This window comes from Lonchura striata, chromosome 10, assembly GCF_050655825.1.
Source record: "Lonchura striata isolate lonStrDom1 chromosome 10, ASM5065582v1, whole genome shotgun sequence".
Taxonomy (NCBI): domain Eukaryota; kingdom Metazoa; phylum Chordata; class Aves; order Passeriformes; family Estrildidae; genus Lonchura; species Lonchura striata.
This window is the reverse complement of record NC_140712.1, coordinates 12,011,108-12,036,871: the sequence shown is the minus strand read 5'-3', so window position 1 is coordinate 12,036,871 and position 25,764 is coordinate 12,011,108. Positions and strand designations below refer to the sequence as shown.

At 40.5% G+C, this 25,764-nt stretch overlaps 2 protein-coding genes and 1 long non-coding RNA gene across 8 annotated transcripts in view; 1 reads left to right on the top strand and 2 right to left on the bottom strand.

Annotated features, from left to right (window-relative positions):
* Positions 1-4,568: 4,568 nt before the first annotated feature.
* On the bottom strand, positions 4,569-11,221 carry RSL24D1 (ribosomal L24 domain containing 1). The gene is made up of 6 exons (XM_021537422.3): positions 11,127-11,221; positions 9,247-9,360; positions 7,632-7,704; positions 6,845-6,908; positions 6,297-6,382; positions 4,569-4,986 (listed from the first exon to the last, which is right to left on the bottom strand). The coding sequence occupies exons 1-6, from the start codon at positions 11,205-11,207 to the stop codon at positions 4,913-4,915; spliced, it is 492 nt and encodes a 163-aa protein (XP_021393097.1). The 5' UTR covers positions 11,208-11,221; the 3' UTR covers positions 4,569-4,912.
* Positions 11,222-11,356: 135 nt separating this feature from the next.
* Positions 11,357-16,248, top strand: LOC116184020 (uncharacterized). The gene is made up of 2 exons (XR_004148739.3): positions 11,357-11,557; positions 13,761-16,248. It is a non-coding gene; the product is annotated as an uncharacterized LOC116184020 (long non-coding RNA).
* Positions 14,431-25,764, bottom strand: part of RAB27A (RAB27A, member RAS oncogene family) — a 30,502-nt gene continuing 19,168 nt past the window's right edge. For all 6 annotated transcript variants that reach the window (XM_085588725.1, XM_085588723.1, XM_021537415.3 and 3 more), the window contains 5 exons: positions 22,110-22,282; positions 20,486-20,571; positions 19,745-19,848; positions 18,941-19,064; positions 14,431-16,776 (listed from right to left, as the gene is read on the bottom strand). In XM_085588725.1, coding sequence (XP_085444851.1) covers positions 16,578-16,776; positions 18,941-19,064; positions 19,745-19,848; positions 20,486-20,571; positions 22,110-22,262 — 666 coding nt within the window. In that variant the 5' untranslated portion in view covers positions 22,263-22,282 and the 3' untranslated portion in view covers positions 14,431-16,577. The remainder of the gene's footprint in view (positions 16,777-18,940; positions 19,065-19,744; positions 19,849-20,485; positions 20,572-22,109; positions 22,283-25,764) is intronic.

Genomic DNA, 25,764 nt, shown 5'->3' with positions numbered 1-25,764 from the left:
TGATTTATTTCAGCTTTCTGCTGTCTCTGGTCACAATTCAGTGCAACCCATAAATAAGTTAGGCTGGTAAAGGAGATTGAATTTTTGAGGCCAGAACAGTAATTGAGGAATTGAACAGTCTGGAGGTTGAAACATCTCCTGGGATATAAGCCTTTGGACCTATTAGCAGCTGTCTATTGCCTTTGCAGCCATGGACACCTATGACCATGTCAACATATGGAACTGATTTATGGTTCTTTGTGTCACACACAGATCTCATACATGCGCCAGGCTCCACTGTGCTGTTACTCTGAAGCAAGAATATCTCAGGAAAATCTCCGAAATACAGGAAAGCCCAATTTCCTATTAAGAAAGTCTGCATCAGCTCAGCACATTTTGATTATACAGAAAGCTGTATTTTACATTTTTTCCACACTGTATTAGCACTTGTAAAGGAAAGATTGAAAGTGAAGCCTGAAAGAAGGAATTTGCATTTTTTTCTTAAAAGCCAAACAAGCAAAACCAAAACCCCACCATCACCTGCCATTCTTTCGGTCATTCCCTCAGGATCAAACTTCAAGTAGAAAACCTCCGGAGACAACCAGAGTAATAAGCACGGATTGCTTCCCAACAAAGGCAAAAATAAGCGTCTCCAGGCCTCGGCTGCATGAAGACGTGGAGAAGGCCAGGCCTGCGGTGTGCCCGAGCCCCCGTGAGGCGGCCCGGGCACGGCCACGGCGGGACCGCGCGAAGCGAGGACCGGCCCCGCGCAGCGCGAGGCGCAGAAAGGACACGGCACAGCGCGAAGCACAGAAAGGACACGGCACAGCGCGAGGCACAGAAAGGACACGGCACAGCTCAAAGCACAGAAAGGACACGGCACAGCTCAAAGCACAGAAAGGACACGGCACAGCGCGAGGCACAGAAAGGACACGGCACAGCTCGAAGCACAGAAAGGACACGGCACAGCTCAAAGCACAGAAAGGACACGGCACAGCGCGAAGCACAGAAAGGACACGGCACAGCGCGAAGCACAGAACTGGCACGGCACAGCGCGAAGCACAGAACTGGCACGGCTCAGCTCGAAGCACAGAACTGGCACGGCTCAGCTCAAAGCACAGAAAGGACACGGCACAGCGCGAAGCACAGAACTGGCACGGCTCAGCTCGAAGCACAGAACTGGCACGGCTCAGCTCGAAGCGCAGAACTGGCACGGCTCAGCTCAAAGCACAGAAAGGACACGGCACAGCGCGAAGCACAGAACTGGCACGGCTCAGCTCGAAGCACAGAACTGGCACGGCTCAGCTCGAAGCGCAGAACTGGCACGGCTCAGCTCGAAGCGCAGAACTGGCACGGCTCAGCTCGAAGCGCAGAAAGGACATGGCTCAGCTCGAAGCACAGAACTGGCACGGCTCAGCTCGAAGCGCAGAACCGGCACCGCACTCGTCGCTCAGGAGCTCGGCGCCCCACAGAACCCACACGAACAGCGAACGCTGTTCCTGGATGGCGCCGCTCAGAGTGGGCCGTGGCTCCCCACACACCTGCCCAGCAGCCGGGCTGGGACAGGGACAGGCACACACCGAAACCGCAGCGGGACTTGGTGAGGGACATAAAGGGCACCCTGGACATGCTGGAGCCTCTGCTCAGGGCCCTGGGCACGAGGAACTGAGGCTGGAAGTGAGGGAGGAGCAAGAGGCTGACCTCCCCCTCAAAGGAAAACCAGTGTTTAACTCAAAATCACCAAGAGATGGGTTAAAAATGGAAAAGAGGAAATATGAGAAAAAGACGGTTACTAAATTACTATTAAAATACACATTTCCAACTTTTGTAGTCTGAAAAAGGAACTATGCATCTGGTTTTGTTTTGTAAGGAAAGATGACAGCAACTGAAAATAAAAAGCATTTGTTAAAAATTGGTTTTGACTATCACATTTGTTCTGATCGAGCCTTTCAGCTTGTTTTCAAGAAAGGCTTCCCTGACTGCAATGTACAAACACAAAACAGCAATCGTTTGTTAGACCTGGTAAATGCCAAGAAGACAGGCAGTACAATGGAATTTAGCACTACCAGTTATTCATAAATAATTCTTCTGATTAAATATTCACACACCATCATCATAATTTCTCTTATAAGTCTGTTCTCATAGGCACCCTGTGCTCTGTTCCTACTGGATCTCAGCACACAAGGCTGGCGATTTGGATGTATGACACCAAACCAGGATCTCTTGTGAATAACAATGTGCTGCTCATAAAATGCCCTCTCCAACGTGCTCTGCCTCCCAGGGACTGGGCACAGCTCAGCCCCACTCACAGGAGGCAGATAAGAGCTTCCCGTTTGCCTATCCCCAAACTCCTCTGGCAAGCCACTGTCTGATCTAGGGCTGTTCAAGTGGAAAGAGGAATGCATTTCCTTCCTCCTGTTTGGCAGTATTTATCCATGACCACCAGTATACTGCTCAGTTGGACATTTTCTCTGTAAGTCTTGTAAGCAAAATGCAAAATCTAAAGACATTTTTACCTTAAGCAAGCAAAGAAAATAGATCTTCACCAAAGTGTCTTGAATAATAACAATTTCTATTAGAAATGTGGTTGGACAGCAAGCCTCCAGAAAGAAAACCTCCACTCTGCTGCAGCTCAGCAGCTCTCCATGAAGGTCTCTGCATGCAGTGGGTTATGCAGAGATGTGCAGAATGATCACCAGCCCCATGTTGTTCAGCTGCAGCTCTTCCACCCTCACCTTGTGCTCCAGTTGACAGACAAGAGAACGGGACACACAGCAATTAAATTAAAAAAAAAAAAAAATCACAAGGGCACCTTCTGACCAGGTGCTGCAAGCATGTTACTCATGACAAATTTTTTAAGCTCAATTACCTCCTATATACTACAAGGTACACATGCCAGCTGCAAGTCTCTGCTTCCCAGAGAAATGGCATTTTGGCAGTGGGATAACTCAGCATTAACTTCCACAGGCCTCGCTTGCAATTGTACCAGTACTGAGGCACACAGGCTGAACAACTCATACAGCTGGCAGTGTTCAGGATTTATGGCTGTATTCTCCTCAGATGGCTCTTAGCTGCTGCACAATGATTACTTCACTTACTTTCACTTCATAGGAAAGGGTTAATAATCCCACAGACACACTTCTATAGAGCACACAAACCAGTTAATTATTGCAATTCATTTAAAGACAGGTGAACAGAACAAGTACAGATATTATGTAATATACATTATTTAATGTTAAACTCCTATGAAGTAAAATATTTTATATGACTATTAACTAACACCCAATCAGATTCACCACCTTTGTCTGTTTTGTACAGATTTACTTCCCTATTTTTGGAGAAAATTAAAACTCGGCACTTGCTGAACATCCTATCCTTTAAATTTAGTAAATAAAAATGGTTTTATATAACATTATTTTTAGATTAAGTATCCTACCTCAAGGATTAAGGACATGAAATACTACAGTAGAAAAGGCCATTCAAAAAACATCACATTTCTTGAGCTGTTAATTAATATGTTTATGTGAGACTATAAATTAACATCCTCTGAGTATCTCCCTCCACAAGCCCAAGTATCCTGGTGTACATATAGCACATAATACACTGTATTTATACCGTACCATCTTAGTGATTTCACCCCAATTATATAAGTTTTCTGGCCAACTTACCATATGCTTTTCAGACGGTATTTATATTACAGTTTGCACAAGAAATACAGCAAATTTTAAATTATGGCAAAAATTTAATTTCATTAAAATAAGGAATTATATTTTTATTACTAGAATTCTCACTAAAATATGTCATTTTCTAAATATCTGAACATAACTCATAAATGAAGAGATAAAAAACTGAGTACAATGCCAGTCCATGTCACACACTCCCCAAGACCCTTACATAAGTTTAAGTATGATTATTTACTACACAAAACACATGTGGGTGGTAGGTGTGAGGTTTTCCAGTGATTGCTATAGTACATATCCAAGTTTGGAATAAAACTACAAATTATTATTTTGAGGATAACTAGCATAACATGACAGCAAATACTATAAATGCCTTTGAAAGCTTTCTTTGATCACACTGCTGCAGATAAACTGCTGGCAGTTTAAAACAGTGCTGACACTGAATAAGCATCGCCACAATATGCAAAATACTTGTGATTTACCAGCATCTTTTCCATCAAAATAATCCTGGGAGTCAGGTAAAAACAGTCTCAAATGTGATTTATTGAGCATTTCCATCTGCCTGATTAGACATTAGATTTGAATTTTGGTGGGTGAGGATGATAGCAGGGCCAACTCCAGACTAGGTGGTATCACCATTACTATTTTCCAAACCTAAGTCCTGCATCCATGTTAGCTTTGCCAGGTGTCAACTGCAATGGAATCCTGGGGTGGCTGACATAAAAAGGAAATAAAACAAACACTGTATTCTTCAAATTGAAATATTTTCCCCAGGACAAGAATGAAAATAAGTCTGGACCACACTGGACTGAGAAAAATTAATACATCCTGCCCTACACTGTAATCAGTAAAACAGATTTGTATCTACTTTTACCACTATGGAAGAACAGCAGACATAATAAGAAAAGCTCAGGGCCAGCATATTTTATTATTTATTATTTAATTATTTGCATGAATGTGGAAAAGTTACCCAGAAAAAATGTAACTTTCCAAGGAGCACATGGTATCTCAAACAATAAAGCCTCATTCTCCATCCTGCTGACAAGGTTTTCTCCAATTGCAGAATTTTAAGTACTGCCCAAACTAGTATCCATCCTATTATTTTTCATTAAAAAAATAATTCAAATTGTAAATGACCACTTATCATTAAAATGTACTTTTCTTCAATTCTAAGCATATTTCTGAATGACATCAGGTGAGGCAGTAAAGAACTGTTAACTGCTGAAGAGATATAAATAGTAAATAAAAGCACTTTAAGAGTCTTCTTCCATAGGCACATCTTCTTGTAGCTTCTGCACCATTTTGTCCTCCAGCTGTTTTGGTGTACCTTCAAAAAGAACAAATCAAATTCAATGTGTTTCTCTAAGCCCAAATAACTGATTTTTTTTGAACGATATACGCATCTATTCCAGGTGAAACAGCCTAAATTATATGGCTTGAAGAGCTGTTTATGAGCAAATCCATCAAGCTCAAAGGTATTTACTGCTAACCTCCATCTCTTAAACTTGTTTTAGCAGAAAAGCTGATGCTGTTTTTATGCAAAATCCGAAATGCAGTCAAACCTGTGTTTTCATCTGCTATGACAAACTGATACAGCTGTCAATACCTGGCAGAAACTTGCAAAGGACTACAAAATTTCATTGCTTATTACAGATCAATGGCTTTCTCCCATTAGCTTTTAAATGAACATTTAAACCCCTCCTGAATGCTGTATTGGACAGCAAGAATGCTAACTCTCAATAAGATGACCAAAAACAAAAACAATGAAAAAGAAGAAACCAAAATCTAAAAGTCTAAAGACTTAGATTTGATTCTGCTCCCTGCCCAGTCAGAATTGCAGAATACCAAGAAGGCAGCAGGTGTTTGATCAACAGATGGACTACAAAGTGCTGTGCAACATTCATTTCATAAAAGCAAAGCCAAACACAGAAATAAACACTTGAATTTATTATTTTGAATTCAGATCTTTTTCCTTTTCTCAAAACTAAAAAGGGGCGGGAGGAAGACAGATTAAACCAAAGTGTAAATATATCCTGACAAAAATATAAGAAAAATCATAGAACAGACTTCTAAGTACTATCTAATAATGAAGAAAAAAATCATAGGTAATTTTTATAAAACAAGAGCTAATGGAAATGTTTTTAACTTGTCTTCATTACTCTACTTAGTTAAGTGTATTTTTAAAAGTAAATAATTTATTTCAAATGTGACTTTACTGAAGGAACAGTATTTTCATATAAGTTCTACACAACTGACTGACAAATTCAAGCAGCAAAGCTGAACTGCTGTATTTTATATAATTCAGTGGTAGAGTCGGTTGAGTTCAACAAAGCAGTTCAAAGGGAAGACTTAGGTAAATGCATCAGATAACAAATACGCAGTTCATGCAGTACCAGGTATTGAGAGCAATTTAAAACACTCAAAATAAGGAAGAGAAAGGATGACATGAATGCGGACTCGATAAATAAAAAAGGTATATTTGATTCAGGGCTAAGATACTTCTTATATTTAGTGGCAAGAACTATTCTCCACATTCAACAGACAAATTAATTGTAAGACAAATGTACAGAATTATTGATCTGTAGAATGAGTCACTTATCCTAAAACTGTAGGCAAACCAGTAAATCAAGTTCTTACCTGCATGGGGAGCACGAAGAAGGTGGATGTTCTGTTTGACTTCTTTGATGTCTTCTGCCTTCTGCAACTCTTTGCTTTTCTTTAATCTGGGAAAGGGGAAAATTAGATTTAATTACCTTCAAAGAGGAGATGTAGGCTTTCATTTTAATGCATGGTATCCCTCAGTAAAGGTATGTACAAGCTGTAAGTAACTATGATTATGAGGAAGTAAAGGCAAAAAGTATTTGAAAACCATTCAAGAAAATTCTGGATACAAAGCCATAAGAAAGTGCAGCACTGTAGCAACTCCTATCAGAATTTTGTTAAAATTTAAGACTCTGTATACAAACAAGGACTACATTACAGCTATTATCCTTGAGTGTCCAAAAGGTACATTTCCTTGGACAGCCAATAACACAGGGTAGAGCCCACCCAGTGTATTTTACCCCATCCCTTGGATGACTGTGTATATACAGAAATAATTACTCTTTAAAACTGCATCATCCCATTTCTGAAAAGTTGTCTAACACACACATGCAAGGGGTTCCCATCACACAGATAATTCTCACCTGTTCATAATAAATCTGGCTTGGCGTTTTTGCTTTATTTCCTCCACTCTCTTCATTGCATCCACTGAAATAAAGCAGAAGTTGTTTTAAATGTGCTTAAATCCCTGCAGCAGAAAATCCATGCTATTTTTGTAAAGCAGCTCTTAACAGTACTCCCATAATACCTAAATACCAGAGGCAACTCTTACACTATGTGGAGGAAACTATTCCTTCTCCAAAGAGCAGGATAAAGAAATGTTCTGTGTAGCAACTCTGCTAATTTGTATTTTAAAACTTATTTATGCTTCCACTTTTGTGCCTACACATAATTTCTATAGTTAACCATGACTGCAAAAGACTCTACTTGAAAAGAGATGCAAGTTACCACCTTCTCCTTTGTGGCATTCATTCACATGGATACAAGCAGTTCTCCTATTTTATGGCAATTGATTCTATGAAACAAACTGAAGTGGCATGAGCACAAACACAGAAACAACTGCATCATGTGAAAGGCTGACATAGGGAGCCTCTTAAAAAGCTGGAAAACCACTAAGGGGTTTGAAGACAAAAATTCAAAACAAAGGACTTCTGGTCCTCATCTTCAAACCAGTTTCTGAAAAAAACCATCAAGTGAAACTCCACACCTGTTTACAACTCAAGCCTCCTCCACATGCTAAGAATTTGGTCATGATGCAGTAATTTCAAACACAAATCACTACAAGCTGTCAGTACTCTAAGAAGTCTTTTGAAAACACATTCATGGTAAGTAAAAAAATAATTTTTTTGGTTTTTTCCTATAATGACTCACCAGTCTTGTTCCACAACTCTCTCTGGTACTTCACTGGTTCGTTCCTACGTTTTTCAAATTCAAATGAATTATCCTGTATCAAGAAAAAGTAAATATAGACTATATGCAGAAGCTTATTTAGATCAATACATTCTTACTGTAGCAGTCACTCACATAACTGAGTATTTTATGGGATTCTTTTCCCCCTTTCAGAAGCTCAGTTCCTAGATTTGAATGATCATTAGAGAGAAATATGAGAAGGAAATTGAGTTGAGTGTTCGACCTCAAAGTGTCAGGAGCCACAGTGGTTTGTCTGGAGAGAACTATTTACCACAACATTTCCCTCAGCTATTTTCTATTTTGCAGGACAAAAGGAACAGAGAAAACCCATGTGGAATAGGAAACAGAGCAGATTAGACAGGTGGAAGGCAAAATTGAAAACCTGTAGATTTGAAAGCATTTATTGCAGGACAAATAAGCTCTACTCAACAGCTTGTAATTTTGAAATGGTTTTAAAAAAATACCCCAAGCACCATTTCATTTTAAGAATATTGAAACAGTCTAATTTGAAATTGTGAAATATTTCAGTTGATACCTCTGGCATTTGGGACAGCTGCCATCCTCCCATTCCCATGAGCTGAAGACAAAAAAACAGTTTCCCCATCTTTTTTTTTGCCAGGTACACTTAGCTTTATATCAGTTTTATCTGAGGACTTCTCCCTGCCCAAAGGTTGTTTTTTGTTGTGGCAGAGTTACACAGCACTAAGTTCATATATTGGTTTTATTCTTAAAATACATTAGGTATCTCAAAATTGGAACATATTTAGACATGCATAAAGTAATTTTAAATTCAGTTGTTTTCAAAAAGGTAATTCAACATAGCCAGAAACAACTCAAAAGCAAGAAACACTGAAATTACTGAAGATGCTAATTAACCATGGCTTTTCAAAGCCACATTAAAAAATAAAACCACATTCTTTCCCTTGAAACATCCACAAAAGGCAGGAAATCACTGTATCAAAATGCTTACTAAATTTTTAATAGTCTGTAAAAAAATTGGTAATTAAGTCACAATAATTCTTGAATTATTTAAGGGCTGTCACCCCAAATATGAATGTTTAATACTTTTACCACTGAAGCAACTTTGTTTTCAAATTCCATTTGAGGTCTCATGCTGTTTTTCAAACATTCCTATCTATGCAAAAACTTTTCCTACACATTCTAAGCTTTAAAGAGACTTCACAGGTAAATATTTTAGGGGTCTACATAGAGAGACTTCCTCGGGTACCCAGTAACTCAGATTATTTGTGCAGAAACACAACTACCAATTGTACACATAGAGTGTAGAGGATTTATTGGTGGGAAAAAAAGCCTTGGACTTGGGAGCCACCACGTGTTCCCAGAACAGACACCTGATACACTGGCTTCCATCCCGAGGGTGGAAGATCCAGGTTTTAATCAAGCCGAATTAACAGCTCACTCTCAAGAAAACCTCCCATTCTCTTCCACAATCCCTCTTCTCCCCAGCTCATTTCATTAAATGACAATGCTCTAAGGCACCTAGCCCAGCCTGTGTGCCACAGGAAGATCCATTTTAGTGTGTTCATGTAAAGTGGGAACCAGTTCAGCTTCTTACCACTGTCAGTTCTTTGCCAGCTGCTTTACGGAATGCTTTAGTCCATCTCATCTTTCTGGGATTTCGCTTCTTTTTAAAGTTTCTGTGGCATTTTGATTTGCAGAATCTAAATATCTTAAAGAAGGTGACAATAAAGAAGAAAAATCTTAGTTAAATCATGTTATTTGTGGCCAACTGCAAGTGGGATATCAAACACTAAGGTTACACTAACAATACTGCTCATTATAAATTATATTCAGTTTCCAAATGCCAGTATTTTTATAGAAAATACAGCTATTAACAAAAATCATTTCAAGCACTAGTATTGTTTTTTCATTATGAAGTAATTTTCACAGCTGCCAGGGTTAAGCACAAGTACTTACAACTAAGCTGATTATACATAAAATACACCTGAGTTTTGAGAATTATCATCTGCTAAAATAACCATAAAACCAAACCTGTAGTATGAATAAACAATTTTCTACAGCTGCCAACACTTTTTAGATACAGTACCATCCTGAGAGCAACAACAAAAAATCCTCACACCTCTCATACTGAATGCAACACACACACTAAAATGTCTATTTTCTGGGATGCAGCCTTAAGCCCCGAAGATTACCCTGCAAGAGTCCTAAGCGCATTAGTCAAGTCCTGGACTAAAATTACTGAAAGCTGTTAAAGCATATAACAAAACGTTTTAATTGGCCTTTTTTTTTTTTTGTCCTATTTTTCTACATATTCTACAGAATACTAGATTCTTCACTTAAAAACGGTCAGAATTACACATTATTCATGAGGTTTTGAAAACCCGATTTTTCTACAGCCATATATCCTCCTTCCCATCTAACAGTGAATTCTAAGAGAAATTAACAGAAAATACGAAACTTTAAATTACGGCAATCATTTTCGAATAGCTCTTTTTTTTTTTTTTTTTTTTTTTTTTACACTCTTCTACCACGTTTTTTCACCTCAACTCGGGCACACCTGTGGTGGTGCTTTGCCTTGTCACAGGTGCTCTGTTTACGGCCGCGGCGAGCGCACGGCCCGTGCCAGCGCGCACCCCCGCCCGGCGCTTGCCGGCTGCGAGCGGCGCTGCCCGCCCGCGGTCCGGGAGGAAGCGATTAGCGCCGGCTCGCCGCGGGCTCCGACAGCCGCAGCACCGGCAGGGAGCGATCCACAGCACTGATACACGGCGCCGGGCACGGCCGGGCAGCCGCGGCCGCGGGCTCCCCGCGCAGCCGCGGGCACGGGCTCCCCGCGCGGCCGCGGGCTCCCCGCGCAGCCGCGGGCTCCCCGCGCGGGCACGGGCTCCCCGCGCGGCCGCGGGCTCCCCGCGCAGCCGCAGCCGCGGGCTCCCCGCGCAGCCGCGGGCACGGCTGCCCCGCAGCGCCCGCCGCGGAGCCCGCGACAGCGCTGCCGCCGCCTGAGGGCAAGGCCTGACAGTCAAAGGGTCAGGATTCTGTGCTGCTCTGCGAAGTGTGCTATTTCTTACTGAAAACTGAAAACAACTAATTCAGCCCCCACTCTTGCCGACGGCCACCGCACCTGCCAAATTACGGCATCGCTCCAGGTCCTAATATTTAAATACTGATGTTAATTTCGCAGAGGCACAGAATAGTCAGAGTTGGTGCGGACCCAGGGACAACGAGGATTACTGACTCCAGCTCTTAAGCGAACGGCCCGAAGAGGGGTCGAACCCCAGCCCCGCTGCTCTCTGACCAGCTGCGCTCATCTCGGGCTCCGCCCGCCCGCACCCGGCCGTGCGCACCCCGGCGGGGCCCGGCCCGGGCTGCGAGCGCCCCGCGTGAGGCGCGGCCGCTGACACCGAGCCCCGCCGGGGCCCGCCGGCACAGGCCGGGCCGGCGCAGGGGGCGGCCCGAGCACTGCCGGCCGGGCGGTACCTTGCAGTCGTTGCGCACGAACATGACGCCGTGTCCCGGGTAGATGGGCCCCGAGCAGAAGTAGCACTTCTCGATGCGCATGGCGGCGGCGGCGCGGGCGGAAGCGCGGCCCGGCTGACCGGAGGCGGCGGCGCGGGGCGGGCCCGGCTCCCGCAGCGCTGCCGCAGCGCCCCCTGCCGGCCCCCAGCCCACACGGGGCCCTGGCTTCTCTGTCCAAGGGAGAAATTGTTCCAAGGGCGAGAAAGGAACGAATCGGTATGAACGTAAGGATAGACACAGTAACACAAGGAAAAGATCGATTTTTAAGACTACAGTTGATTTACTGTAAAATTCAGGCAACACTTTCTGTGCTGTTTTCATATCTGTAAAATCCAAAATCTAAGCAAAATTTGAAGTCCTATCTGAAACCAATGGTTCTGCACACCATATAGGTAAGTACCCATTACTCCTTCTCTCTCCTAGAGTTACCTGTTTATTGTGAAAGGACCTAAATCCTAGGTCCAGTACCTTCCAAATTATTTGGAATTGGGAAGGCCTCTCTCTATTCTTCAACTGTAGGATGCTGTCCCAGCTCTGAGTCTGAAGTCCTCCTCAGGTAAGTCTTTACCACCACAATTCCTGCCTCGCCATTTAAAACAAATAAACTACCTGAGTATCTGGTGAAAAATCCATGCATTGAATTGCATGTGCTTCTAATGCAGTATTTGCTTTCTGGTTTCTAGAACAACAAAAGAAAGGCAGTCAACTTGGTGCTGAATTAAGAAATAATCAGAGGAAGAAAGAAAACTTGCTTTAGCACAGTGGAATCACCTTATCAGCACAGAGGCTGTCTCCAGTCTTTCTGAAAAGCAGACTTTAGCCATGTCTGCTGTGGAGAACAGGGCTGGAGCACAGGAGTGTTAATGGCTCTCACTGCAGTGAGGGCTCTGAGGCTGTGACAGAGGATGGCAACCTGGGTGATAAGAGGAAACGGTAAAGTAGCACACACAATCCAGTTTTATCAGGGAAGCTATGAAGACAAGTTTACAGCTAGAGGAAAAACCAAATAGTAAACAAGTTTTCCTAGGTCCCAGGCTGTTCTCCTTTTTCAGTTTGATTGCTTTGAGTTTCCTGCCTGTGCCATTTTTTTCCACATGGGCTGTATTTATTTCACTTTTCCTGGCAGAGCACTGGGTTGTGAAGCATTTGGTGGCTTCTATAGTTTAAACACTTTGAATTACAGACTGTCACCAATACATCCAGCAGACAGGATGTGAGTGCACAGTGATAGTACAAGCATTTACCACTAAATCATCCCTCCCAGCTCTTTTTTTTTTTTACATCAAAGCACTAATCTCCTCTACAAGCCATTGTGCTGTAGATTTGAAGTGCTTGTTCCTTACTAAAAGGCAATAGAGGTTGAAGGCTGCTGGTGACAGAATCCAGATTAATTATAGAAATCCCGTATGTACTTCTACTCCATTGATAGTTATTCAGACAGAATTAGGTATCCAGGTGAAAAACAGCCTCACTGGAAGAAGAGATTTTTTTGCAGCAAACTAAGTGGCTCGTTTGTTTTTGACACAGATTACTACAGCAAGAACTGTCAAACATCTCAACTCACTACCTTAAACTCATAGCAAAGCTCTGATCTGCAAGCATTTACATACTTGTACAAGTTTCCCAATAGAAGTAAAAGGACTGTCATACAGTCATATGAAAGAATAAACTGTCAGGCAAATGCCCTTGTAGGATCAGGTTCAGACAGATATGATCATATTGGGTAGAAGACTTCTGGAGGTCATCTAGAGCAAAGCCCTGCTCAAAGCAGAACAAACTAATACCAGGCTGAAGGACACATGCACTTCAGTTTTTAGTGTCTTCAAAGACAGACTTCATAACTTTCCTGAGCTCCTGTTCCAATTTCTGACCACTTGTATGGTGGCAATCTTTTCCTACTATTTAATCTTAATTTTCTAGAGAACATTTCTCTCTTGCATCTTTCCTATCCCTGTGCCCTCTGAAATGGGTCTGGCTCCACCCATTAAAGACAGCAGAAAGGTCTCCCTTCGCTTAAAGCTCAGCAAACTGTTCTGTTTCTTCCTACCCCTTGTGCTCCAGCCCTCTGATCTTGGTGGCATCTGCTGGACTCACTCCCTATATCAATGTCTTTCTTCTACTGAGGTGTCCAAACCAGGGCACAGAACTCATCAATCTTACAATTACTGAAGATAAGGAAAGCCTGATTTTCCCAACCTGCTGCCTTCATATTACCAGTGCAGCCCTGGATACAGCCGGCCTTCTCTGCTGCAGCAACACACTTTTGTGTTTTGGTCAGCCTGGAAAAGGATGCTCATCCCCTTATCTGAAACATGTTTTTTCAGCTAGCACTACTGCATAGGGGTATTGCAGCCCAGGTGGAATACCCAGAGACACTTGACACTTGTCCTTTTTAAACTGAATGAGGTTTAGTTCAGCTCCTTCTCTTGCCTGTCAAGGAACTTTTCAATAGCAGCAATGTCCTCCAGCACACTATAACCTTCCTGGTAATAGACACTGTTCTTGATGGAAGCAGTTACTCTGAAAAATCAGACTCCTTACCTTTGTAGAAGTAATAAAGTTGACAAAATGTACTGCTTGATTCCCTTTGCTCAGACCAGCAGCATTCTGAATGAACACAGAACTGACGTCTCCATTGTCTTCTCTGGGTTTGGGCTCCTCCTGGCATCACCCAGCATTCACCAGGCCCCTGTCTGAAGGGTTTGGTCAGTGCAAAAGAGGGTCACCAAGAAGAACCTCAACCACAGCACAGGCCTTGGACACATCTGAACAAAGAACCCTCACAACACACATGGACAGTGCAGGACACGGACCGACACTGAACCAAGACAACAGGAACTGAACTGTTACAATTCACTTCAACAGTGCTGGCAAAGTTCATGTCAGGAATGTTTAGCTATTTTATATTATTGTAAGAAATCCTGGGACAATCCATCTTAATGGGAACACTTTGTTCAATTACAGATCAGTGTCTCCATCTGACACTAAATGGAAACAACTTTTATTGAAATAACAGTTTTACATCACCTCAGAATTCTTGTTTCTTTGTTTCTTAAAACCTGTACTAGTCTAGTAAGAGCAGTGTAATTTACTGTCAAGAAATATTTACCGTGATTTCTCATGAGAGTTTAAAAGGGAACAAAAGTTTTGTCACACAATAATTCAAACGGATAAATCTTATGGCACATTTCAAAGGTTGACATCAAAGCAATGTTATGCAGATCCTCTTTGTAAATAGTTACAAATAATAGGCATGACACAAATATGACAGTTTCAGTATTTAATATTTAATATCCAATTTAAACATAAGTATTCAAAAGGAAATATTTTTACACTATTTCAGTAGTCACTTAGCTCAATAGCTGGTTGCAATAATCCTTAAAGTTTTCAGGAACTGGATGGAGCTATAAGCGTGAAAACTCCCATTTTAAGTTAATGCATGACAAAGTTCCACTACAACCCTCTGAAAACCAAAGAGTTATATTAAAAGAAATTCAGACACTGAAGTACATTGAAATGTATTGTGTCTTACACTAGAGTTTCTTACTCTACTGGTCAGAAACATGATGGTAACTTCAAAAGGCACTCTGAATTAAACTACAGTAACTCCGGTCTACAAGCATTTTAGAAGTGGAGTAGAAAAAACCAAAACCCTATACTCATATAAATTTCTTTTATCTCTATCCTAGCCCCAGAGCAGTCAAATTATATTGCACTTTTAAAATATTCTGTGTAGGCTGTGATAAAAATCTAATATTTACACATTGTGTTTGTTAAAGAACAATGCATTACTGTGTAAAATATTTTAAGAACCAAGTTTAAACATTTATTCTTGTATTAATTAATATAACCAGAAGCTACATCAAATATTTTATTTTTCTTAGATCCTATTCTAGAAACATTTTTGGTCCTTCCTTCAAAAATTTTGTTATGCTGCAATTCATGTTTGTAACTGGTATCAATACTTGCCTCAAATTGCAGTAGTTAGAATATTTAAATAAATAAATATGTAATTTTTAAAGAAGCAATAGCTTTGGAGTTCTGTAAACAAGCTGCTCTGAAAGGTCTGTAACAAGACTCAATTTGGCATGTTATGACTTTAATTGGCAATACCTTACAATTATACAACCTCTGCCAGGGTAGAAAACAGTTTGGTAGGCACATCTTATAAATCAGTCTGAGCAAAAGCCCAAAAAATACTGATTGTATCCTAGGTCATAGGAATAAATAAAAATGGTTAGAGTAACATGATACACTGAAACCAAAAATTACATTTATATGATTTGTAGTTGAGGGGAGATAAGGTATTTTCTTTTTAAAATACAATCTAAAGGAAATGAACAAGCCATAAATTACTGTATGATAAGCAAGATGTTCAGAACACAAAGGTTGGCAGAATAAAATGAGCATTATAAATTCATAGAAATACTGATCTACAGGACTAGTATCTTAGCTGCATCTCACCAGAAGACAATAATCACTCATTTCTCAATCCAAATTTGAAGAAACATTCTCAATCTGTGTTTGGTAAAACAAATTCAGTGCAAAGCACCAACTCTGATGAAATTTTCCTGAAATCTAGGTTGCCCTACATTCCTGTTAAAATATGAGTAACAGTATGAAACAAACATAACAGATGCACAGTTATACCATTTACTTGTAAATTTACATGCATGCATGTTCTAGAAATTCATGTGATCTAAAGGAGGTCTCTCCTAGGCTGCATTGGATACATTTCATGTAGTACAGTTGTAGTTTACATGTTCAATTACATGACATGCCCCAAGTGCTCTGTGTGCACACCCCTGCGCTTCTCCGGAGCTTTTTATTTTGTACTGAAGTGCTTCCCTTTGGTTTTCATCACTGAAAACTGATGGATTAGGAGAGCAAGGAAAAACTACTCTCAGGCTTTTGTGGAAAACACAGGATGTGCTCTTTAAGATTGTTATTAATTGGTAAAATTATTAAATGTTTCTGTTTAAAACCAAGAAGCGAGTTGGTTATCTTGCTGTTAGGAGACACCAAGAGCTGTCACAATAACTAATCTAAATGCCTACTCTGTGTAGTTAATGGAGACTGCCAAGGGCAACTGCAAACCCTTCAACTCAGAAGCCTACCCTTTATGCCCATAGAGACATGTTTCTGAATTTGGTAATGAAAATTCCTTTTGTCCCCTTTCCCCCCAAGCAGTGAATTAGAGGAATATCCAGTGCTAAACCAAATTAAATCTCTGTCCCACAGCTAATAAACTTACAAGTGGAGATCAATGTTGTTTGAGAAAAAGCAAATAAAAATTCGTATCAAGAATTAATATAGCTCATTAAATAACTACACAAAGCAATTTTTCCCAAAGTTAAACAGGTAAGCTGCAACTGTACTGTATCATACACATTAAAGTTAATTGTAACTGGGCTAACAGCCACATCTGCCTTTTTCTTGCTCCTCATTCAGTTGTTCTGTAGAGCTGTGCCCATTGGAGCGCACCACCCCTTCAGGGATCCAGGATTTATCCACACATCGTTCCATGCGCTTCATAATGAGGTCAAGCAGAGTTTCAATGGCTTTGCTTACATTATTCCCATTTGCCGCACTGGTTTCAAAATATGGTATTCTGCAGGAGACAAAACATATAGCCTTACATCATACAGTTGTCACTCGTGGGAGAAAAAAAAATAACAGCATTACTGCCACATACTTAGAGCTCACACTAAGACTGTCACTGCTACTCCATAGCAGAGAGACACTAAGTGCTCAGTGGTCTGAAATGCAAAAGAAATTAATGAAATGGCTGACTGAAGGTAGGGCAGAAGGACAAATGTCAATGGAGTCCGCAATTTATAGAGGCACTTGTCAGCATGATATCCCAGAGTTGCGCTCCTGAGGTCTGTTTTTCTAAACTCCGTTCCCTGCAAGACATGCAGTTACTCCAGAGCTGATGTGCATAGAAATCAGTAAGAACACTTGTGTACACAAGGACATAAAGCAGGAGAAGGAATGCTGCTATGGCCATTCCTCTGCAGGCAAGGCACTGAAGACTCACAGTGTCAGGGTACTCATCGCTACAGAAGGTGACTTTCTTCTGTTGACACCACACCTCTAAACTTTATTACAGAAAAGAAGAAATCTCAGCACTCAGAACACCTATGTCTTTGTCAAGAAAAGTCTCTGGCACCTTGGTTTCTAAAGTACATTGCTTGTTTCTTTATTGCTGTGGATCAGGATGTTCCACTGTGGATCCATGTGTTGTTGCCTTCTGAACTTAGTGCTCCCCACAGTGTGGTGCTACAGTGGCTGCATTTGTGTTACTGCCCAGGAACCTGATACCATCACTTCAGAATTTTAAGTATTTCTTACCTGCAAGACCCAATGAGTGGCGGAAAAGTCTCTTGCTGTGTCTGTGCAGGTCTCTTGTAGTCTCTTTCAAATACATCACATATCCATATGAGGCCCTTCCACATTCACTATCTCACACTTCAGTAACCAGAAGACTGTTCATTGCAACATGATTTATCTTGCCTCCCCTCAAGAGAAAGTGACTCCTAGCAGCCATTCTGTCTCACCTTTACAGGGCAGAGAACTTTGTAACTGCCTAAGGATTGGATGTGACCCAAAACCTTGGCTTTTAGCTAACTATTCCTAAATTAAGTTGCATTTTCAGCCACAAAGATAAATACTTCATAAGTTATTTTCAGAAGTCACATGCAAAGAGATTTAAGATACGTCATATACTATCTGCTGCTGCTTAAAACTTCTTGCTCCTTCACAAGCAGCTGGTTAAAGTACCATATGCACTTGCTGTTGTCTGTGTGACATGGACTTGACTTCAAACAAGCATTTTCACAGAAGGAAAAAGTAAGAAAGTATAACTGCACTAAACACATTTCTGTCTCAGATGGCTTCTGACTTGCCTCCAATGATTCTTCGAGGCCAAGGCAAGCTAATTTGTGCCTAGTAAACATCATGAGACAGCAGAAGACCTGCAGAACAAGACAGCTTGCACTGAGGACCCAGTGTTCCCACTACTGCCTGTCCTGTGGGCTTTACTTTGGGGCAGTTCTACTCTGTCCCTCCAGACAAAGGTGGATTAGTGGTTGGAGCACATAATTTAATTTAGCTTTCATTTCAGAAGGAATCCATTTCATGTGCTAGAAAATTTCTCCACTATGTGAATTAAAACACAACATACACATCAGACTATTTCCTTCAGAAATGTGTTTCTGATTCTCAGTGAAATGCAAAGGTAATCCAAAGATAAGCCCCATGAAAGAGTTAAGGGATATAAAAGTACAAATTAATATCTGATGGGAACAAAGATTTCACATACTTCCTTCAGCGGCACATGACCTGTGCCTGGCAGGAAGGGGAAGGGCAAGGCTACCCTGTTTTCCTACTGGTCTGACTCAGTTTTCAGACTCCCTGGGAGCCTGTGAGATTGCAGATTCCTCAGCACAGGCAAGAGCAAAGAAGTGACCCCATTATTCACCTGCCTCTCCAAACTCTCTCTTTTCCAGAATGTTTGTGAAAATTTACACTGTTTACTGCCAAGCAAATAAAATTACCTAATATCCAGTGCAAGATTACTGTAATACTAAGTACTTATTTTTAAGCAATGCAGAAAATAATAATCTCAGACAGAAAAAAAGGTCTCATACCAGCCATTTAAGCATTCTAAAATGCTTATTCTCACAATAACCTTTCAGGATACAGAAAAAAGCATTACAGAAAGTATCTCATTCTGCCCAAAACACAGCAATAATGGGAAGAAAGTTACTTACCCATATTTTTCTGCAAGTTCCTTAGCATCTTCTTCCTTCACCATCCTTTGGTCCTCCAGGTCACTCTTGTTCCCACATAAGACAATGTCTGGGTTTTCACAATATGCATGCATTTGTAGCTGACCTGGCAACATCAACATGAAGAGGGGTCACAAGTCACTGTCACACACAGCTCCCTAGGATCACTACCACAAACCAAGCTTGCTCTGCTGGCCCACAGCACTTCTCCACTGGCACTGAGGAACCAGAGAACAGGTGGGCTTCCACTGTCACATACCCAGTGAAAAACCCAGGGAAACAGAAGCCTGGCAAAGTTAGCACAGAAACCTGTGCATTTGCAGCTGAAGGAGTTACACTCACTAAGTATCTACAGTGAGCTGCCAGGAAAGGATCTGCTTCCCTCTCCAGATGGATGATGCAGTTTGGGAATTCCTTTGCCTAGATATACCAGCCAAGTAACATTTGCCTTCCATTAAGTTTTGCTGACAAAGCTTCAGGTGATTGAAAATACTTTTGCATAAGCTTCCCACACACTTAAATGACTGAACAGCACCAGAGTCGGGGACAGGATATTGTCTCGGCTTTCTTTTATATAGATTAAAATCCAAGTTTAGTAGGCAAAGCTGAATTTCAGGCGAGCCCCTATTAGCAGCCATTACAATTATAATACATTTACATTATTTTACTGAGAAAGCCATAAAACCATGTATTTTAAGCTCTAATTCTCAGTGAGACTCCATATTTACAAACATAACCCCCATGCCCCATTCCGCCCATTCAAAGAAAGGGAAAAAAAAGCCATACTTATCCAGTTCCTGACATTCAGAAAGCTTTGCTCATTTGTCAGATCAAAGAGTAGAAGAAACCCCATGGCATCTCTGAAGAAAGCTGTAGTCAAGCTACGAAACCTAGACCAGCAAAGTGAAATTAATTTGCTCATCTGACAAATTACTTTGAAAACATAATTGCTTACAGTTATAGAAGAACTGAGGTAACTTAAGACTGAATGAACCAGAAGGAAATATTCATAGTTGTTTTGCTGAGGCAGGGACTGTGTAAGAAAAATTGCTAACATTACTGTGGCCTAATCAAGGCCTAAGGCATCAAGAAGCCATGAGTGTGAGAGCTTTAAACAGTCTTCTACTATAAAGCATGCCTTGATCAAGATTCAAAAATTAAAACAATAATGAAATTCTAAATTTGAACAAAAATTTTTCCCCTATACACATCAGTCCATGAATTTAAGACTAACAACCACAAGAGTGCTAGTCTTCTGACAGGCCAAAAGAAAAGAATCCTTTGATATGCTTTTGCCTTTCTGACTTTCCCAAGACATCAACATATTTACAGAAACTTAAGAGAACTTTAAAAAGACAAGCTCTAAAAGTCTCTGTATGCGCTAGCTATGAAAAAAAAAAAGACTAAAAAGCAAGAATTACAGGTTTTGTGTTCTACAGTTGTAAATTACAGTTAGAATTTAATGGGTACTCATAGGAAGCTTTCCATTGCTGTTAAAGTAAGCTCCCATTGAGATCTTGGGCCTACCTTTCCTGCCCTGCAGTGTCCCAGAGCTGAAGATGGATCCTCTGTCCTCTGCCACCAACACCATCCGGCCCATTGGGTCTGTACACCTGGAAGAGGTAAATTTGCAAGACTGTTACCAGTCCAGCTGCTATAGAACACAAAAGAACTGACATTTAAAGTCATTAAATGCAGCAAAATTAGCACTGCTAATGCACAGATCACAACTATAACTCAATCCTCTGCTTTGTAAGGCAAAAGTAGTATGAGATGCATTTTAATATTGCATCCAATTCAATATTTAAAAGTAAGGGTAAAAGGAAAACTGCACAACCAGGGCCCAATAGACTAGGGACTCCAGACAGATATTTAGAGCCATGAGACAAGATTAATTTTTGTATTATGATTTTCTGGTTTTTTTACTACATCATGTTCAAAATAAAATATAAGAAAGCAACAATGCAATCTGGCAATGTATTTGTAGCAGTAGCAGAACCTCATTAGCAAACAGGATATACTCAAGAGATAATGACTTCTCTACTTAGCTGCCAAAATGCTGCTGAAAAATTGCTGAGGGTAGATCTTATCAGATCACAGCTTATAAAGCAGAAATTGGATGATAAAAATAAAAGCTGCAGTGTTTGCTCAGCATGAAAAAATAAATAAGGGCATCTATTAGTCTTGGAAGGATCAGATAAAAATAGTTTCATTTCTTGTTTAGAATGCTTCAAGTCAAGTAATCTTCGTTACCTTCAAATGTTATTGTATCTAAGCTACAAACAGAATTCCACAAATTCAGCAAGTTTATGTATTAGAAGATTCAGGCTCTGAAGCCTAAACCTTATCCTGAGTTATCAAATATGCTGATCAAGCAAACCACCATGTTTACAATCCCACAAAAAGAACAATTACTTATTCAAGAGACCAGTTTGGCATTTAACTAAGATATCTAGTCCTTGAACTACTGTGGTGCATGTTATGCATCAAAAACCAGTCTGCACAATGCCCATGACACCATCCAGATTTCTGGACACAGGAAATGTGGAAAAGAAAGACAATTAATACCTGTACATAACAATAAAAAGCTTCTGCCAACTCCATTTCTCAGAGCAGTAAGGACCAGCATCTAATTTGTTATGATATTCCAGTGCTCAGCTTCATATCACATTTGCTTAGCTTAATAACAATTCAGGGGTTAAAAGAAACAAACCTTATATTTCATAATTCTTCTCTGCTAGTGGTGACTGCTTAGGAAGCCAGATCAGCTGTGTATAGCTTTTCATCCACATGTTTAAAAAACTGCACCTTTGTTCAGTAACCATTTCAGTTCATACCCAGCAAAAACATTTTACTACAGTTCAGCCCTTCCTTGTGAAAGGAGTTCAACAATAAAAGTGCTATTCCAGATACTGTGTGCACAAGTCACAGAGTAGACACACTCATCAACACCTACTGAGCAGAAAGAAGTGGCTTCTTAGAATCAGCTCTTTAATTTCTGGGGAAATGGGTCTGTACACAGCAATGACAAAAATAGCCAGGTCAGATGAGGCCTTTCCTGTCACAAAATGAAGCACACAGTAACACTGATTGCAGGCCTACATGCAGACAGACACCATTTTCAAGTAGCACATTCTTCATACAAACTCACCACTCTTTTTTCCCGGAAGTCAATGCCCACTGTTGTGATGAATTTGGAATTAAATTTGCCATCTGTATATTGGTAAAGAAGGCTGGTCTTTCCTACTCCAGAATCACCAAGCGCTAGGAATTTTATGAGGTAATCATAGTCCCCATCAGACATAGTGAGAATTCAGGCGGCACCTTAAAAAGCAAAGCAAAAAGGAAGTTAGTCCAGAGCTCTGCCAGGACTTCTGACAAATGTTTAAAATACAAATCACTCCCTGAACTACAAAGCAGCAAGTGGTGGGGCCAGTTCTGTGCTCCTTTACACCAACTTCACTTTAAAGTCTCAATTACACAAATTACCAATATCAAATCCAGCTGTGACTGAAAAAGTGCACCTTTAGTTTTATTACATTCCCCTTATTGGAAAGGGAAGGCAACACAATTTTAACTTCTTCAAGCAAGGCTGAAAATCAAGGTCAAATTATTCAAGGTATCTGGAACATAAACTGCAGAACTGTTTTTAATCCTCCTGGAAGATGGCAAAAGCTATTTAATTGTACTAGCAATGCAATTCTGTTCTCATACTCACTATGGAATTAGTAATATATGAAAAAAATTTCCTGGACTATCCACTATATTTAAACAAAATTTACAGTAATTTTCTATTAATAGCTATTTTTTAGTCTTGAATAAGACTTTTTTCTTGTTGTTGAGTTTTTTGTTTTAAGGAAGAAGCTCCTACTTTTAAAGTTTTTGTTGTGATGCTAGCTAGCCATTCAAACTAAATCTTGATCCTAAATTGACATTAAGCAAACACACACATTTTTCCATGGTTCATTACACATTTAAGAAATTTCTCTCTTTTTTCTGCTTTTTAAAAATAACCATATTCTCTACAGTCTGATCTAAGTGCAAGAACAACTAAAATGTGTAACAAAAATCACTGGCAAATTTCATGTGTACTATAAAAGCTGATGTAAGTACACAGGCACTTTCCTGTTGAGTAGCTACTGAGCCTCCCTCCCCCAAAACAAACAGTAGTGAGCTGCCCTGTACTGTGTTCAAAGACATGAACATGAAAAGATAAGCCTAAAATAACCACTCTAAAAGCAACAGAAAACCAGCATAAAATTGCCTCATATGAAGAGCAGCAAAAGACGACAAGAATACAAAAAAAAAAAAAAAAAAAAATAGGTGAGGAAATAAAATTTTCAAAGAGTAATATCTGCTGTTTCAACAGTAAGTATTTTTGGAATTATCTGTAGTTTGAACTAGATAAAGATATTAATTTCAAGTCAAACACTGCAGTAGTTTGCATCAATGGCAAAACACCAATTCATTTCTTGAATATCAACTCACAGCTTGAGGTTTAGAACAAACTGTGTCTCCAGCATGTGGGCGTCAATCACCACCATTCAGCTCCAACCGTAACCATCCTAAAAGCTTCACACCTTTATAATTGTGCCGCTCTTGGTTACAAGTCAGAACTGTGTCTGGTTGATGTGGCCATAAGCAGCTTACTAAAAAGCAGACACTGGTCAGATTTACCCCAGATATTCTCCACCTGAAGAGTCAGTGGAAAGCAGCTGACACTTTTTTCCCTTTTTGAAAAGCACTGAAGTCTCTTTTTCCCACCCAATGTACATTTCACATGATGCCATCAATGCCAGTAAAAGCTTGCAGGAAGAGGGTTTAGGTGACAGAGTTTACACTCCCTACTATGCCACAGCCAGCTAATCCACATCCTACTGTTGTGCTTTAACCAAAGTTTTGCAATAGAGTAGAAGGCGGAGAGGGAGAGTCCTGCAGCAAGAGTCAGCTTTTTATATAAATGCACCACAACTGCAGGGCTGCATCCACCACCTACGTCTGAAGGAGCAGCATATTCAAGCACGTTGAACAGGCAGCCCAAATACTGACATAAGAATGTTTTCAGAAGAAATTAAGAATCCTGATCCATTAGACACACTCACATGTATCAGCAAAAATAATTTGGGGGGGCTTTTTTTCATTTTTTAAATCCTCTCCCCTGTTGGCAAAGGAAAAAAGTAAAACCTGATCATCTACCCTGTAGCTCTACCCAAGTCTCTTCATTGCAATGTACCAGAAGGAAAAGTATTTTAAAAAACAGAGATTAATTTTTATAAAGACTGCATTTGATTTAGACTTCCATCTCACACATGGTGTTTCCTTTGCCCTCATGTTCTCAAAGGGCTAAGAGCTGTGTAAGCTCATCTACTCAAGCACATGTTCTTTCAGTCTCAAGATCCCTAAATTAATTGTTGCTTTAAAAGACTTAGCTGTAAATCTTAGGGCCAGTATATTACACTAAGACAAGCTTGCTTCATGCCTTTTACTGTGCTATGCCACCTGCACAGAGGTATTTGCCTTGTCCTGTTGGTTTTCTGTTGGGTAGCTCTAGGTGTATAGAACATACTTTTAATAACAAGTACCAATGACAGTGCAGCTGATCACTGCTGATTTACCACACACCCTGTGCACAGAGGAAGGAAGAGCACTGCAGCTGTGCCACGGAGCTGTAGGGAACTGTTACAGTTCAGCTGCACCTTCCACTGGACAGGGCTGTGTGAAAACTCTGGCCAAAACAGTTTAAGTCAAGATTAGACCCTGGGGAAGTATAACCTAAAGGTATTCCTAGTGTCCTATCTGATTTGTAAAGTGTCTTTCGGGACAAACACATTTCATCATTTGGCCCACTCAGTTCTCCCTGTGGTTGGTACAAAATACAATTTCAAACAGACTGACAGAGGGTGAGGAACCCTTCACAGGAAGGGTTCTAAAAATGCCTTCTAAAAGATTTGCTTGAGAAGGAAATTTTCTCCTTTGGTTTTAAAATGCACACACCTCCCACTGCACCCTATAATGTCAATCTATTATTCAAATATCTCCAGGGAGTGGTTCTTGTGAAACCCTGCACAGTTAACCTATCCTCGGAGACATGTAAAGAGCTATTTTCATAGCAGTTTCAAGCCTTGTCCTCCTCCCTGTACAAATATTTAAAAAGTGATCTCCACCCTTCACTTCCGAGACCTGCAGTCCTAGTGTCCAGACACATTCAGTTTCACATAACAGAAATAAGAATATATTCAATGCAAAGTATATTGACATCAAAAACTGCTGTGAAGTTTTTAAAAATCATGGCCCTGTTGCTAAATTCCATCCCATTTTTTTCTTCTAATTTTGCCTCTTTTTTTTTTAATTAGGTTTTATAGCTTCACATTTTCCAGTCTTTCCTTCCACTTTTCCACACCTCATATATCAGCAGAGTAGGAGGTAGAAAGGGAAAATTCTGAAAAAACTAATGATATAATTAGAATTCACCAGGTCACCAAAAGAAAATCGTTCCCAAATCTTGCTCCTAAAAGTAAAAAAAAAAAACCAAAAACAATACTAATAGCACAGTTTTAAGCTCCACATCAAGCTCTCCAGAGTTTTGCCTATTGTAAATCCCCCCTGAAATTCCATTCAGCTCTGGCTTTGCACTTTGCCTGGTATGCAGATGGACAAGAGCTATGAACAAGTGCTGAAAAAGCTCCACTGGCCTTTTCCATGGCTGACAGGACCCCCACACCCAGCACTGGAGCTGTGCCTGTACAGCTGCTGCTCTGGAGCCTACACACACACACACACAGACCAGGCCTTATCAAGAAAAGATT